Here is a 17,284-nt window from a genome sequence, read left to right on the forward strand (position 1 = left end):
AAAAATAATGCTAGCTTGAAAATAATTGAGCACGCAAGTGCACGTTCTTAAAATGAAACTAAAACAGTTAACAGGTTAAGGTATTTGGTGTTAAATTAATTTAGAAAATTGATTTGTGTCTATATTTTGTAAAATGTAATTCCAAAATCTCATGACTGATTTTATCATGAATAACTGAGTGTAAGTGCTTTTGAAAAATTGATTTGTGACTATATTTTCGAAACATAACTTTAAAAATCTTGGACAATTTTTTTAGCCATTAATAAGTAGTGTTTATACCTCAACTATGTTTTTAGTTGTTGCAAATTGAATGCAGAATTGATATTATAAATAAATTCCGCAAGTTATATTGGTATTGATACAGGTATATACGATTATGCGTTCGACAGTTTTGTTTTGATATACTTTTCGTATTGACATAGAATAGAATATTCACAGCATCAGAGAGGATACGAGAGCGCTCACGCCTGGGGTTTTTGTGCCTCCGATATAGTGCTGCCCTTACACTAAATTCTAGCCTGAATCAGATCCCACACCCACGGTAGAGCGGAACCTTTATCCTAGATCAGATCCTACATCATTTTTAAGAAAAATACGCGTCTGGCTAACACTCAACAATGTTTATCTAAATAAAAATTTTTAATAACGAAGAAAAGATAAACAAATTTTTATTCGTTATTCGAAGGTTCAAATAGAGTAACTTTCATAATTATCATATTTACCCAGTATACCCAGTGGTGAGATATTACGCGGGGTTTTTCGCGCATGCGCGCCCAGTGCAGTAAAGTATTTATATTGTGACGAAAGGCGAAAGTAGAAGGGTACTATTATCAGAGAGGATTATCCTCTCTGCTATTATTGGCGGGAAAGCACGGGAAAGTGCCGGAAGAGTCCAAGACAAGACGACGAGACAAGCGTGCGAGTTTTACTATTAATATTTGATTAATATACACATGTTATACATTCATTTTTCAAAATCAAATCATAACAAATTTTGCGAAATTATGTGGGGCGACCGAGGTACCCCCTTTTAGCTAAACTATTACTTTACCGACGCTAAAATTGTCGCGCATGCGCGAACAACTCTGACATCACTGCACATCACTGTGTTTAACAACAAAATATTAGCGGCGAAATATTAGCATTATACAAATTTTCGATCGTTATAAGTTACAGAGGACTGTAGGTGAGTTTTATTTTATTATATTTGTTACTATTAATGTTATTGTACAGTGTAGAAACATATATATGTTAATGTAATTAATAATATAGACAATTTATCGAGTATGAAGAATACCGCTCTTTTTATTTCTATATTACTCTACTGTGCGAATATTGTTGTCCTTGACTGTATATGAATTGCGGCTAAACCTCCATAATGTTATCTTTATCGTTTCATAATTAACAATATTTAAATTTTTAAGAATCATGTCTTTTTATATTTCTTGTAAATGTGTCCACAATCGGTTGTAAGAAATATTAGTGTGTTCATCAAATGAAAAAACCATTGATATTAGTTATTTAATACTGCTGTACTTACCTGGTTAAGCAATATTATACAGGTTTTATGTTTGTTTTTCAGTAATAGTAACAAAAAATTGGAATTCAACAAGATGGAAGGACAGCAAATTAAGGGAAATAAATTAGTAGATGCTGCTGAATTTTCAACTCCAGCAGTTTTAACGCCTTTGCGACGAAAATCGTTTATGGTGCAACAATCGAATGTTCGTCTTTCATTATTAGAAAATGATGATGAAGCAGAACGATTGGCTCGTCGCCGTGAAATTGATACAAAATCAACAACTGCTGAAAGCACTAATGACAGAAGACGTTCTTTAGGACTTAGCATCTTGAGTAATAAGTCAAGTATGGAAATGGTAGAGCATGTATCTGAATGTATAAAACTTGCTGCTGGAAATAAGATTAATCTCAAGAATGCATTTGGATTGAAAATGATAGATTTTATGACATACATGATTAAAAACAGAGATTCCAACATGGCTAATTTACAAATGGCCAGTATGTCTTTAGATGTAAGCACTACAATTTATGGATTTCGTGTCGATGGTATACATATGGAAATACTTAAGATGATGGGTGGTTTAAACAAACAAGATAAAGATATTGAAAACTCAAGAGATAATGATGCAGAACCTGAAGTAACAAATGCAAATAATGAAGTTCAAACAAAAGAGAAGACAAAAAAGAAGAGAGTGAAACAACAAATATTTACTCCAGTGGAAAGTTTGAGAACAAATGTTCAAACTGCAAAGCCTGTTTTAACAAATATGGAATCAGATTTGCAAACTTCGGACAGGTTGCTTCAAGCTATGTTACCTAGCCATGCAGGGTCTGGCTTTTATCCACATCCATATAACGATATTTTGGTGGATACGGTAATGCGTACAGAAACACAAGATACAGGTGTTGGTGACAGTATTCCAATCATAAAAGATATTTCAGAACTGAAAATTTGTTCACCTATGTTTCACTTTGATTTTCTAAATTTTGATGTAAATGAGGAACCAGAGGATGCTGAACCAGAGAAAATTAATGAAAACACATTTCAATTTGATTTAAATGCATCGTTACAAGATACTAGGGAGTCATATGCTGGTATGGATTATGCTGACATTGGAGATAATGAAGACAATGAAGACAACAAAAACAATGAAGAAGAAAATGTAGACAGATGTGTCAAATTACCTGGTCAAACAGAAAATATTGTAAATTTTCAACAACTATTAGTTAACACTGCAGCATTTAAACCTTCAGAATATTCAGTTGTTCAACAAAGCTTAAATATACATTGGAGAGGTCCATCTCACTGGAAACCTACAAACATCAGAAAAGTATTAGGTAACAGTAAAATAGTTGAAAAATGTCATCAAGCACCAAATAAGAAAAAGAAGGAATTAGAATTATGTTACGACCATGAAACACGAGAAAGCTGCGTAGCTAATTTTTTACCAAGTACAAAAGTTAAAATCCATACTAGAACTGCTAAAATGGAATGGAATGAAGAAATATTGACATTTCCACCAGATGAACATTATGATATTGCACAAGCTAGTAAATTGTATCTTCATCCAAAAATATTGTTAGGACCATCTAAAAATACAGATGAGATGAACACTACTCATTTGTCTGACATTGTAGAAAATTATGATTATAATAATGAAAATGACACATCATCTTACTGTCCCCAAACGAATGATAATGGATATAAAGAAACTGAAGAAAATGATGGTGCAGTATTTACAAATGACTGTATAGTACCTACACAGCCTTTGACTGGTACTAATTTAGTTGACATGCCTACATTAGCAAGTAAAACAAATATTCCATATTGTGTACGTGCGAAAAAAATTGATATGAAACAATTGAAACAATCTATTTGGAAATGTTTATGTACAGATAGTGACAAACAAGATAATGAAAGTTTGCAGAATTCAGATAAAATGAATGATACTAAAAATTTCAACGAAATTCACAAAATATTGCCAACATTATTAACAAAAAGTAACGCAGAAGCATTAAGTTTTCCAATCTCCTTTGTATCTCTTCTACATTTAGCAAATGAAAAATTATTGAATATAACTTCCTCACATGACACGTCTGACCTTATCATAAAACAAGACTAGATTAGAAACCCTTATATTTTATACCAGTGTAGTATTTGTAAGGGGTAATTAAATAAGTTGTTATTTTAATGTATATTCATTACTCTGTTGATGCAACATGTTGGATGTGGTATTTTTTATGCAGTTAAAAACTGACGACAAAAGCAAGAAAAATGCTTGCGTGTATTGTATAAAATGGACAATATGAACTTCTATTTATTTTATTAAGAATTTATTTTTTTATTATACCAGAACCTTAGACCATATACCTATAATAAATAATAAAGATACGACTTTGAACCCCGTATACGAGTACGGCCTACCGTACAAAGTGAAGTTACGGCGATAATCAAGTTATGTCCAAAGTTATGTTCATGATAAATCTATTTGCAGACGCATGCGCAGTGAAAATTAATTCTCGAAAATTTTGGGGTCACGAACGTCACCAGATTTCGACAAGCGTTTCGCCTCTATGAAAATTTTCCTGGAATGAACAAGTGCGCATGCGTAATTACCAATAAGATAATACCGGTCGCCGGCTCAAGTGACAGATATTCAGACATGCACATCAATATACAGAAGTGTTCTGCTTTGTCAATTATTTATTGTTAATAGTTAACGCGCATTTCTCAGTAAGGAATAATTCTGTAATGATATATGTTCAAAATATCCGACAGTTTATCTTAATTACAACATTGAATTCCAATTGCGACAAACTTGGAGTGTTAACGAAATTTTTCAAATGTTTTATTAAAATTTCAATACAATTTATAAAAATAAAAATCATACGAATGAGTTTGCTTCGTTTCATCGACCACAAATTTGGTGACGATAAACCCAACGTGAAATACATGTTTTGCTGGCTTAGTCCCAGATTAAATTACTTGATAGTAACCAATCAGTTAAATTTATATACTCTCCCCTCTGTTTAATTTATTTGATACATTAGCGACATACATTTTTTTAGAATTCATTTCATTTTATTCTCTGATAAAGATTATAACAACCTCTTATTATAAAACTAATAAACATGTAATTAGTTTGCAGGAATGTAAAGTGAAAATCAATTGTCGAAAATGTCTCAAGTGCAGAGGATGTTGCATCCATGGAACCTTTTCCTCCTTATTTTATTTCAATTCTTCATACAGTTCTTAACATCTATTTATCTTTACACATACGTGGCTCGTGTGGAGACAGACATCAATATCATACGCAGTCAAGATATTTTAGAGCCTGAAAAACTGTTGCGTCGGAAACGAAACAGTGCGTTGCCTGTGACAGAGGATAATAAAGTTTTAGACACTTCTAGAGTATGTATTATTACTACATCACATATATAATAGATTCACAAAGTATGAGTTGTGACTATTCATTGCATTTTATTCTTGTGTTCCAGGTATGGGAAGAGAAGGACACAGTAAAAGAGCCCAAGAAAGTCACATCTCCACCTGTAGCAGCATCAGGCTTGGCATCCTCTCCAATTACTCCCATGGGACACGACTGGGTGTGGCTAAATGCAGACACTCGTATCCAGGTTTAGTTTTCGATAAGTACATTACAGAAGACCAAGGAGAAGAGTCTTAATAATAGCTTTAAATACTATAGGTTGACGCAATTGAGAATTTCTGTCGGTCTTCAATGAAATACTGTACACCAGGACTACCAGGAGCACCAGGAAGCCCAGGAGCACCTGGTGAGCCAGGTCTTCCAGGATTGCGAGGAATGACTGGTCCAAAGGGACCACCAGGTTTAACTGGTCCTCCAGGACCTCGTGGGTTAAAAGGCGATCTGGGACCTCCAGGTTTTGATGGTAGAGATGGAGTTCCCGGTGAACCTGGTCTCGATGGGATTCCTGGACGTAGTGGCTTAGATGGACATCCAGGGATAAATGGTAAACCAGGGCTGAATGGATCTCCTGGGCGACCTGGTCGAAATGGCACAGATGGTAACTGCTTTATTAATTTTAATATTTCTTGTTACACCTGTGTAAAAAAAAAGTCCTCCTGAGGTAAAGAGAATATTATAGTGAATCGAGACATTAATTTCAGGAAGGCCAGGTCAAATTGGGCCGCAGGGACCACCTGGACTGCGTGGTAACTTAACCTTATTTCCCTCATTCTAATTGCGCATGGGTGAAAACAAAAAAAAGATACGTTGTTGATGTGAACAACTTTAGGAGAAATAGGTCCACCTGGTAGATCAGGCTTGCCAGGTCAAGATGGCAAGCCAGGGATATCAGCCTGGAAGGTGAACATGAATGACTATAATGTAAACGATCTGTTAATTCCACCTTCTATTTTAGGTGAGTAATTTTACAGAAAAAATATTCAGAAATTGTCTTTTGACCAACAACTTTGTTCCAAAATTTTTCAGATGATAGAATGTTACCAGCAACCACGAACTCCACAGGACTAATTTCAGCTTATGAAGGAACCAACATACGATTGAAATGTGCAGCGAGTGGAAAGCCTCAACCTGTTATTCAGTGGTTTAGAACCGATGGTAGTGTCATACCTGTAGGATCTTGGCATGGTAATGCAAAATATGACAATCAGCGATATTTAAAATATTTTTTTACAAACACTCACATTCTCTTCTGTTCTTTCTATTCATACTTGTGAAACTTATTGTATAGTGACTTCTATTATTGGACACACATTTAACATCAGCGTAGTGAACAGGGAGCACATGGGAGAGTACTCTTGTGTAGCTGACAATGGAGTCCCCCCTCGAGCAGTGAAGAGGTTTAAACTTCAAGTAAAGTGTGAGTATCTCAGTGCAAGCTTATCTGATTGTTACTGAAATAAGGGTAATTTTTCAGTTGCGCCATTCATTCGAATACGAAACCAGATAATCCATGTACGCAATCAGGGCACTGCGACCCTAGAATGTGAAGTCGAAGCACACCCGGAACCCATTCTTTACTGGGAACGTGACGATGGTCGTCGACTGAAAATGTCTGACAAGTACAGAACAGAGGTTTATGATAGGAGAGATATTTATAAGGTAATGTAAATAATATTATATCATACGGTAAATGATAAATGTACAATGAATAATATTATAATGATTTTTCAGATGAAAATGCGATTGAAAATTACGAGAATAACTTTAGCGGACAACGGCACCTACCATTGCGTTGCCAAGAATGATATTGACATTACCAAGGGCTTGTTTATAGTCAATGGTTAGACACTTATCATGAACTATATTATCAAAGTAGAGAATTAATGAAAAATTTAATATTTTAAATAATTTCAGATGATATAAAGAACGTAGAGAAATTAAAGAGCGGAAAACATGTTGCTTATGGAGATCCAGCACCACAACACGTTGATTTAGAGGAACTCTGTGCAGCACGCGAGACTTGCGCAGCTTGTCCAGTTTTGAGATGCACTTTTACAGACGTTGCAGAATATTTAAACGTACAGCCTCTAAGAAGCGTTAACTTTACTGGACTTCCGCCACGATTGGCAGGTCAATTGAACTCTATACTAGGGAGGAGCTTTGAAAACTTTTAATTGATTGTTTTCTCTTGCTTTAACTAATAGTAGCACGTACACAGATTATATTCGTAAAGTTTCAGGAAAAAAATTGAAATATTTATATAATATCACATATTTCTCAACAAAGAAGTTAGTACACATTTTTTGAGCATGGGATAAATTATCCTGAGAGTTTAAAATAGAACAACTTCATAGTGTCTTACAAAAAAATCATAAACATCACCTTATTTTTGTTATTTTAAGCTGAGCCTCTCCCTTAAATGTTTTTTGAGTTTGATGTGTTAATTACTCATTAAAATTTCCGCAGATGGTGTAATAGAAGCTTTAGGAAAGCCAGTTTTGAAAGGCACAATGGATGATCATTATGGAAGTTGGATGCATGACGCATCTTCGAAAATGGATGGTTCCTCCGACAAACTTTGGGTTACCAGGAAGAATGATACTTCTTTCATTTTTGAGTACAAGTCAAAAGATCACTTTAAAAATGGCAGTTCGTATCCCATTGCATTACCCTATCCGTTTCAGGTGTGTTGCAGTATTTTTAACGATTTATTATACGAGAAATGAAATCATTCCAAATGATTTATTATTTATTTTCAGGGAAATGGGCATATAGTGTACAACAAGTCATTCTTTTACAATCCCATAAATCGGTCTTCCATTTTCCGCTTCAATCTACACTCGATTTCTGATCATATATGCGATAAGGACTTCCCACGATGTGAACTGCACCTTCCAGGATTACTAGTGAACACGAGAAATTATCTCTACACGCCCAATCACAATTTTAATTATGTTGATTTCAATGTCGATGAAAATGGTAATTGTCAATCTTGTAGAATTAGATTTTAATGCTGATTTCAGAAAATATCAAATCGTTAGATTCGAGTTTTGTTAAAGTTATGCAGATCTTTCTTGCGTAAAACGATTTCGTAGAATAGACTACTTTTTTATAATCTTGTATACATTTGAACATTAGATATATATTTTTTAACAGGATTGTGGATAATATATGGGTTACCATCGAATAACACAGTTGTAGTAAAAATGGATGCTAGTAACATGAACATTCAATATGCATGGAACATTAGTATTGATCACCATAAATTTGGAGAAATGTTTATTGCCGGAGGAGTACTTTATGCTGTTCATAGTGTCACCGAAGAAACCATGAAAATAAGGTATAGTTAGTTTTACTATAGCAAAAACAAGCGCATTGTCTATTTGATAATGGTCTTTTCCAGATTGGCATTCGATCTTTATAAAAATATTACTATACCCGTTCATTTATCGTTCACAAATCCTTATCATAAAACTACGGCCGTTAGTTACAATCACAAAACAAAGGTAAACCCTTTTAATTAAAAGCAAGAAATGATAGAGTATTTGAGTATTCGATTTTGTTAATTTTCAGGAACTTTACACTTGGAATAAGGGAAATCTGCTGGCCTACCCTATTAAATATCAAGGTTTTGCGAATGTAACAGCAAAAGAAGAACTGAGAAGTATGGAAACTGGAATTTGAAATTCCAATCGATCCAGTATTAAAAGGTTTACAAAATATATTGTACATACACTTCGAATTTTCATTAATGTATGTACAAAAGAGAGACAATAAGAGAAAACATCTTTTGGCCTCTTTCAATATACTTTAATTTCATTTTACCCCTAATACTTTTAAGATAATATCAGGCATTTTACCAGAATTGTCAAACAATAATCTCAAAATCATGAAAAGATATTTTAAAGCGAAATAATAACATATAAAATAATCTCAAAGTCATGGGAAGATATTTTAAAGCGAAATAATAAAACAAAATATGTAATGTTAAGGTTTATGTAGAAATATAGAGAAACATAAGATAATACTAACAGTTTCGAATGCATAGAAAATACAGAATAAAATAATATTTTAATTTCAATATATATATATATATATATATATATATATATATATATATATATATATATTAAAAGTACAAAATATAATGATGAAAATGATAAAATTCGAAATATATCGAGAAAATGATCTACTCTATATCGAAAAATATACAATAAAAATACTTTGAGGAATGTAGAAATATTTAACGAAACAGCTTGTTCAACAGGGAATGGAAAGATGGCGCGCGGTGACACACTTTAATTAAATAAGGAAGAAAGAAGGCCGAACAGGTGAGAGAGAAGGGATCTGCTTTGACTGGCTTTGACAAGTGTCCCTTTTGCCTATTTCCATTATAGTTTCTTCGTGGTCGAAAAGGATATTTGTGCGGTGGAATTGTCATCTCAATGGAAATAAACGATATCCTTCGTTGCTGAACTGTTAAAAAGAACAAAGGGACTTATGAACGGAAAGCTGAGGAATACAGTGGCTGAAAAAATGGTAAGTGCGAAACAGCAAATGAACATCTTGATCCATTCGAATTACGGTGTTGAACCTAACCTCCAAAGAACGAACATTCTTTCACTGCATATTTCGACACGGATCGAGGCGTGTTTTATGTTCCAGTGAAATATTTGTTCGCTTAACTTTCACTTTAAGAACGGTTTTTCGTACTTTCACATGGACGTTTCTAACCTCACTTGTATAATTGGAGTCGTCAAAAATTTTCGTCTGTACGTCTGTTATTGTTTCTTATCTGTTGTCATTGTTAAAAGTCTCAGTGATATGATAAAATCTTTCTTTCTGAGCCAAAAAAATCCAATTAGATCACGTGAAATTAGCAGATTAGCATAACCTTCTGATACGAACACACAATTAATTTATAATTTTTACGTGTATATTATTGTAACAGAAATGGTTTGCAACTTTGTCATTAAAATGTGGCATAGTTTTTTGGAATTATAATTAACTTTCTCTATGAGTTATAATTATGAAGTAATTCCGATCTCTTATTTAATTCAATTACAATTGAACAATGTATTTCGTAATTGCTCCTCAAGTACAACTACAAAGCACAATGCAATTGAACCAGAATTACATTATATTTGATTTCAATTACGTTCGGTTGTAATTATAAACAAGTTCATTTATGTTAGATTTCAATTATACTGTGTTTCAATTTGATTCGATTTTAATTACATTACCGATTATGTTCTATCTTGACTATATTATACTTTAAATATATTTAACTTTGATTAGGATTGTTTTTAGTGTCATATAATTTCAATTATATTGTACTTATGTGGTAATTAAATTGTTATGTAATTGAAACACAATGTAAATTGTAAATCATTTTGGATATGTTCTATTCAGTAATTAAATGAATGTGTGAATTTTCGCTAATAGAAATATACATCTATTGAACATTGTCTTAGTATCAAAGTTATTATAAAAATTTAATGTAATTTTATAAAACTATATATTTTTTTATATTAGTATTTTATTCAAATTAATATAGAATGTGACGAAATGAATTTTAATGAAGAGATTACAATTTAATGCTACAGGCAGCAATTATGAATTATTCATTAGCATAATCCAATATAAAGTATGTACAGACTAAGAACATGGTAATCTCTTCTAGAGCAGTACAGTTTCACTATGCTTGGAGGTAAAACAGTCCAAGGTGATCGTAAGATACTCTGTAAATTGTATTTACCGTCTACAAAGGAGTTGATTAAACCATTTTTCTTCTATAGTGTATCTTATATTGATTATTTTCAAGTCATATTAAATCTTGCTTCACAGGTTGCGATGCAATGGAGAAGTTTCCACTGAAAGGCACAAATTTGTTGAGCAATACATTTCCACAAAATTATCAAAACACATTAACGACATACCAATCACTTGATACGAAGGTACGTTACCCTGAAATCATTTCAATCGAGAGAGACGAAAGTGAGAATTAGTAAAAGATTTTTGTTTCTACCATAACAGGTAGAGAACTCAGATGATGTGCATTTTGTAGAGGATGCGCGATCGCAGAATCGAACTGCTGGACGCGATAGTAATCTGAGCAGTGACGACGACATGCTGGAGGTCAACAACGTAAACTCTCATCAGGGAGACAATACTATTTTCTCAGACAATTGTATTCGAATTGACGATGCTTCCTCTCACAGTGAGTGACTTCTTTCGAGATTGTGTCGGATAACTCCTAACGTAAGTGTTACTCCCATTGAATCCTTAATCTTCATCGTTTCAGTTTCAGTGGATTCCGATGATATCCCTGGAATTGGCCAATACGATGATTTCCACACAATCGACTGGCAAAGAGATATTGCCAGAGATAGAATGCGACACCGATACATTGTCAAGAAAAAGCACGATTCCATTTGGGGTTTAATCAAGGGTGCTCATGATGCGTGGTCTGGATGGCTGTGTGTTTTATTGGTCGGCCTCTTTACAGGAGTTGCAGCAGGTATCATAGATATAGGTGCCTCCTGGATGACCGACCTAAAGTTTGGTATATGTCCCCAAGCTTTTTGGTTGAACAAAGAACAATGTTGTTGGAGTTACAACGAGACAACTTTTGATGGTGGCAACTGTTCTCAGGTATATTTCTTTCGTAGGAAGGAAAAGCCAAAGAATAGTAAAGTGTGCAATAGAAAGGGTAGATAGGTTAGATAGTTAGATTTTGTTCTCTCTTGTTTCTAATGCTTGATTATTTCATGTTTGTTCCAGTGGCTGGCATGGCCAGAAGTATTTAGCCAGTCGAAAGATGGTGCAGGGCCTTACATGATTTCGTACATGTTCTACATAGCTTGGGCTCTTTTGTTTGCTTCCCTGTCTGCATCATTAGTAAGAATGTTCGCTCCATACGCCTGTGGCTCTGGTATTCCTGAAGTATGTATGGATGCAAAAGAAATTGCTGTCCAACAGTTCTTTTGCGTTTTGAGAACTGCTGGGTGATTCTTATAAGTAGTCTGCGGATTTTTATGCAAAATAAAAGTGGTTTACATCGATTACAATGAACAGGCGCCAAACAGGAAGTTCTTCCTTCTTTTAATAATTTTGATAAACCGGGACTAATACATCGAAGCTCTTAAATTCTTTTAATCTACCTCCTGCTTTAAATTGTATCTACTCATTTTTACCATAAATGCATAAAGTTCGCTGTGTCTATTTACAAGTATAATTTAAAAGAAAAACTACCTTTTTAACCATAAGAATTTTTTCTTACTTAACTGCGAATGTTTCCAAGATACAACAATTCTATAGACTTTTCTGGATACAATAATATATATATTTTTTGTAACATTATTAACATTTAAATGTGTTCACACAGTCAAAAGGAGAGAAACATTTTAACTGTAGGAATCTACTGGTTGTCAAAACGCGAAAAGCTTACAATATGAGGGACAGTGGAAACTATAGAATAGGATAATAACTCTGTGTTGTTTATGTTATAGATAAAAACTATTCTAAGTGGATTCATTATTCGTGGATATTTAGGAAAATGGACGTTGATAATCAAGTCGGTGGGTCTGATCCTATCAGTCTCTGCAGGTTTGAATTTAGGCAAGGAGGGTCCGATGGTCCACATAGCCTGTTGCATAGGAAACATATTCTCCTATCTATTCCCAAAATATGGTAGGAACGAAGCTAAAAAGAGAGAGATTTTGTCAGCGGCAGCTGCTGCTGGAGTATCAGTTGCTTTCGGTGCTCCAATTGGAGGCGTTCTCTTCAGTCTTGAAGAAGTAAGAATCTGAAAAACAAACCACGATAATATAAATATATTTGCCAAATTATACTTCCATTGCTATGATCTGCTCCTCGAAAGAAGAGACTTTCAATGCGTTCATAATTATAATAGGTTGATACATATGAAATGTTCGACTGTGAAATGCAAATGTAATGAAGCCTTTGATCTAGAAATACTATTATAGTCTTAAGGTCCTATCACCAGTTTTTATTTAGATATTTAATTTTGATTTTAAATAGAATTTATTTCACTGTGATTGTTATGTATATTTTTTGTGTGGATGGAGAAGTAAACGTATCGATAGCATTATGTGATGTTTGGTCAAAATATAATGGTAAATGAATGCACTATTTGTTGATGCCAGAAAAAAACTCGAAAATGGTGATCACAGTCTTATAAATGATGGATACGAACGACCGAAAAATTCAATTCCCACCATAATACAATCAAGAAACTTGTACTTCTTATTTAAAGTAATGTTTCTTTTTTCTTGCGCTACTGTTAAAAATCGGATATTTCATACGCAACAACCTAATAGCTACCTAATAGCTGTCTATCTCAATGCTGTTACTTTAGATGTGTAACGTAGCAATGGAGTGAACAGCTATCATGACGATCAGTGAATTTCAGGTCTCTCTTCCTACGAAAAATAAACAATAATTATATATTAATTTTCCAGGTGAGCTACTATTTTCCGCTGAAAACGTTATGGCGGTCATTCTTCTGCGCTTTAATAGCTGCTTTCATACTGCGATCGATAAACCCATTTGGCAACGAGCACTCGGTGCTCTTTTACGTCGAGTACAACAAGCCCTGGATATTCTTCGAGCTGATACCTTTTGTCATGCTTGGGATAATCGGAGTAAGCTTTTGTTCCAAGATCATTGTCATATACAATGGACACTTTAATACTTCTCTTCTGTTTTCTAGGGGGTGATCGCTACTTTGTTTATCAAGGCAAACTTGTTTTGGTGCCGGTATCGTAAGACGTCGAAGTTGGGTCAGTACCCGGTCACCGAGGTTCTTATAGTGACAGTGGCAACGGCGGTGATTGGATATCCAAATCCGTATACTAGAATGAGTACAAGTCAACTCATTTATCTGTTGTTCAGTCAGTGTGGGGTTTCAAACGCTGACATTTTATGGTTCGTAATATTTAATGGACCATCAACTATACTTATAGATTGTAACCCTTCATCCGTTCCTCATTTTCGCAACCCAACGTGTCCCCTTGTGAGTCAAATTGACAGAATGGTTAAACATCAGATGAGATGAAACTTAATCGTTAAAGTTGTGCAAATACGTTGCTTGCATAAAACGATTCGGTAGACCTTGGTCTAACAAGTGGTTACTTTTTTATTCAGCGACTACAATAGAAACTTCACCGCAGTAAAGTCAGCGATAGAGATAGCGGCAGCTGGACCCGGTGTCTACAAGGCAATATGGCTGCTAGTATTAGCATTAATCCTGAAACTCGTCATGACGATATTTACGTTCGGCATGAAAGTACCTTGCGGACTGTTCATCCCGTCGCTTTGCCTTGGAGCCATAATGGGCCGCATAGTTGGCATAGGCATGGAGCAACTCGCCTACAATTATCCACACATTTGGATGTTCAGTGAAGAATGCTCGACAGGCGTAGACTGCATAACTCCGGGGTTATATGCGATGGTAGGAGCCGCTGCTGTCCTTGGTGGTGTCACCAGGATGACAGTGTCCCTAGTGGTGATTATGTTTGAGTTAACTGGGGGTGTCAGGTACATCGTGCCCCTGATGGCTGCAGCCATGGCCAGCAAATGGGTCGGCGACGCTCTTGGGAAGCAGGGCATCTACGACGCGCACATTGACCTAAACGGGTACCCGTTCCTTGACAGCAAGGATGAATTTCAACACACCACCCTCGCTGCCGATGTCATGCAGCCTAAGTAAATGATTTGCTAAGTACCAGAGACCATAATTGTTATAACCAAAATTCTGAAAGTTGTGGCACAAGAATTAATTTTATTCTTTAAATGATTTTGGTTACAAATAACCATTATGATTAATTAAAAATTTTCTGATCATTAGTAACTATGTACCTGTATATGTTACTGTATCATAATTTTTCAAAATATCTAAATTTATTTTAGACGAAACGAAGCCCTCCACGTACTCACACAGGATTCTATGACAGTCGAGGATGTTGAGAATTTGTTGAAGGAAACGGAACATAATGGCTTCCCCGTGATAGTGTCAAAGGAGTCACAGTATCTCGTTGGTTTTGTGTCGCGTAGAGATTTGAATCTTGCAATAGCAAATGCTAAACGCATGACGGAAGAGATTACCGGACAGTCGTTAGTTTTGTTCACCAATGGAAACAACATTCAGAACCACTCCCCACCGCCTCTGAAGTTGAAGAAGATCCTTGACATGGCTCCGATTACTATTACAGACCAGACACCTATGGAAACCGTTGTTGATATGTTTAGAAAGTTAGGGTTGAGGCAGACACTTGTCACGCATAATGGGTGCGTATTTTTAACATTTTATTTCACAGCATAGCAATTGAGCTACATTGTAATTTAATTACGCGCTACTATAATCACATAATAATTTAATTAATGTTGCGACGTAATTGAATCCCATAATTCAAACATTTCAATTACCGTTTCCTGCAGTCACGAGTGTAACTGAATTACACAATTAAAATTTGCAATCAATTCAATTGTTAATTACTTTAATAACGAGCATAATTTAATTACAATGTAAATCAAACACAATATAATACGAGTACTGTTGCAGCCGACTGTTGGGAGTCATCACGAAGAAGGACGTGCTGAGACACGTGAAGCAGCTCGACAACGAAGATCCTAATTCCGTACTGTTCAACTGAGATGTATATAAAACTTTATAAGAGAGAATGGCAAGAAGCGTTTTATAATGTAGTAGGAACCGAAAAGAAAACCATAAGGAATTGCTTTCAACTGCATTCGACTTTTTAATTCTAAAAGGGATGAAACTCTCTAATATTCTTTGCAATTTCAAAGATTAATATATTTTTGCAATGTAATAATCAAAAATACTGCTAACGAGTGGGTGTAACAAAATCGCGCGTGCATGAAAAGTTATGCTAGGACCTAATAGCTAGAGCATTTTTTAAATATTTTTGAATCTCGAGAGTGTAGGTCGAATTAGCAAATTCAATTTACAATTTACATACCAAAAATTCTGAGATACTTATTTTGTAAATTATTTCGGACGTACTACATCATATAAACTGCTTCGGAGTTCCGATAGGTATTCATACATGAAGTATGAATACATGTACATCACATGCGTCGATGTAAGCGCGAACGAGCTCTTAATTTTTTAAACGAACTTCTGATTTTAAAGTGACTAGAATTAACCAAACAGGTATAATCAAGATAGAGAGAAAGCATCACATTTCAGTTGATTTCTTTTGAATCAACTTTTGAATAATTGAAAAGAGCTACGGAGGGGTGGTGGCTGACTCTCACAGCTACAATAGAGTATTTTGATTGACGCAGAGTGCAACGGAAATTTTAGAAAGTATAATAGGATACTTGTTGGTTAGATCGATTTTTCTTATCTTCAAATGCGAACCAAAAATGAATTTCCGATCGACGCTGTCGATTTTCAGTATAAATATGTATATATACAGATACAGTATGCGAGCACGTATGCAATTAGCATGAGCATATGGGTGTTATGAGTACTGACGTTACTATGCATCTTTATATGGATATGTACCAATGTTGAACTACTAATGTAAAAATAAATACATTGTTTACACTACAATCTTTTAGTACAACCGCTCGACTATGGTGATTGGATTATGGATTTTTATGCGCTTACGGCGTATGCAAATTTTTCAAGTACAAGACAACGTTCATACAAATTAAAACATTCTTATTTTATATAAAATTGGATATTATCCTTATTTGATTTTTATTGATACGAAGTGTAATCGATGAAAGGAATTCTTTGAACGTGAGAGTTTGCATGAAAATCTTCTGTCTAATGATGATAGTGAAGATAGTACTGTCCTATGTCATATTTGCAATTATTTAGTATTTTAATTTAATTGTAATATCAAAGCAATTTGTATTTTAGATTATACCAAATGATATATGTTTAATATAATAATACTTTGTTATTTTTAATAATATGAGCGATTTACATTCTTCACAATAGTATTTACAATGTATGTAACAGGGAATTTTTATAGTGGAGAGATATTTATAAACTTTATTTATCAAAAATCAAAATAGTCTAACTTTTTATTTCTGTGGATCAGAAAAACAGTTTAGTAAATAATTATGAAATCTGCATGTTGTATAAACTTTCTGCATATATATAGTAAATGACGTAATTACGAGAATAAACAAAATAAATTCCTAATCCATACATATGAAAGCAATTTGTATTTTAGATTACACCAAACGATATATGTTTTAAAATGTAGTACTATTTACGTTACTTTTAGTAATATTAGTGATTTACCTTTTAA

General features: G+C 34.2%; 3 protein-coding genes and 1 long non-coding RNA gene across 11 annotated transcripts; 3 read left to right on the forward strand and 1 right to left on the reverse strand.

The window, feature by feature from the left end:
- Window positions 1-280: 280 nt before the first annotated feature.
- On the reverse strand, window positions 281-3,262 carry LOC143358790 (uncharacterized). Its single transcript, XR_013083013.1, has 4 exons — window positions 3,201-3,262; window positions 2,971-3,111; window positions 2,707-2,835; window positions 281-560 (listed from the first exon to the last, which is right to left on the reverse strand). It is a non-coding gene; the product is annotated as an uncharacterized LOC143358790 (long non-coding RNA).
- LOC143358789 (condensin complex subunit 2) lies at window positions 879-3,969 on the forward strand. The gene is made up of 2 exons (XM_076796241.1): window positions 879-1,186; window positions 1,583-3,969. The coding sequence occupies exon 2, from the start codon at window positions 1,614-1,616 to the stop codon at window positions 3,642-3,644; it is 2,031 nt and encodes a 676-aa protein (XP_076652356.1). The 5' UTR covers window positions 879-1,186; window positions 1,583-1,613; the 3' UTR covers window positions 3,645-3,969.
- On the forward strand, window positions 2,728-9,373 carry LOC143358787 (uncharacterized). Of its 6 annotated transcripts, XM_076796233.1 has the most exons (17): window positions 3,987-4,255; window positions 4,664-4,933; window positions 5,020-5,157; window positions 5,229-5,568; window positions 5,672-5,716; window positions 5,800-5,925; window positions 5,997-6,155; window positions 6,259-6,387; window positions 6,445-6,629; window positions 6,702-6,810; window positions 6,885-7,100; window positions 7,437-7,654; window positions 7,730-7,949; window positions 8,127-8,310; window positions 8,374-8,476; window positions 8,544-8,680; window positions 9,238-9,373. In XM_076796233.1, the coding sequence occupies exons 2-16, from the start codon at window positions 4,700-4,702 to the stop codon at window positions 8,652-8,654; spliced, it is 2,517 nt and encodes an 838-aa protein (XP_076652348.1). In that variant the 5' UTR covers window positions 3,987-4,255; window positions 4,664-4,699; the 3' UTR covers window positions 8,655-8,680; window positions 9,238-9,373. The 6 variants fall into 6 exon arrangements, 5 of the variants coding, with proteins under 5 accessions (XP_076652349.1, XP_076652348.1, XP_076652347.1 ...); XM_076796234.1 differs by lacking the exons at window positions 3,987-4,255; window positions 9,238-9,373 and adding an exon at window positions 2,728-2,859 and having other exon boundaries at window positions 8,544-8,773; XR_013083012.1 differs by lacking the exon at window positions 8,374-8,476.
- Window positions 9,326-16,572, forward strand: Clc-c (chloride channel protein 3). Of its 3 annotated transcripts, none has more exons than XM_076796239.1 (11): window positions 9,326-9,509; window positions 10,818-10,927; window positions 11,007-11,190; window positions 11,281-11,624; window positions 11,754-11,915; window positions 12,482-12,769; window positions 13,454-13,636; window positions 13,705-13,919; window positions 14,139-14,699; window positions 14,904-15,281; window positions 15,556-16,572. In XM_076796239.1, the coding sequence occupies exons 2-11, from the start codon at window positions 10,829-10,831 to the stop codon at window positions 15,644-15,646; spliced, it is 2,505 nt and encodes an 834-aa protein (XP_076652354.1). In that variant the 5' UTR covers window positions 9,326-9,509; window positions 10,818-10,828; the 3' UTR covers window positions 15,647-16,572. The 3 variants fall into 3 exon arrangements, with proteins under 3 accessions (XP_076652354.1, XP_076652353.1, XP_076652355.1); XM_076796238.1 differs by having other exon boundaries at window positions 9,327-9,509; window positions 11,275-11,624; XM_076796240.1 differs by lacking the exon at window positions 9,326-9,509 and having other exon boundaries at window positions 11,038-11,190; window positions 11,275-11,624.
- The last annotated feature ends 712 nt before the right edge of the window (window positions 16,573-17,284 follow it).

Source organism: Halictus rubicundus, chromosome 11 (genome assembly GCF_050948215.1).
Source record: "Halictus rubicundus isolate RS-2024b chromosome 11, iyHalRubi1_principal, whole genome shotgun sequence".
Lineage (NCBI taxonomy): Eukaryota > Metazoa > Arthropoda > Insecta > Hymenoptera > Halictidae > Halictus > Halictus rubicundus.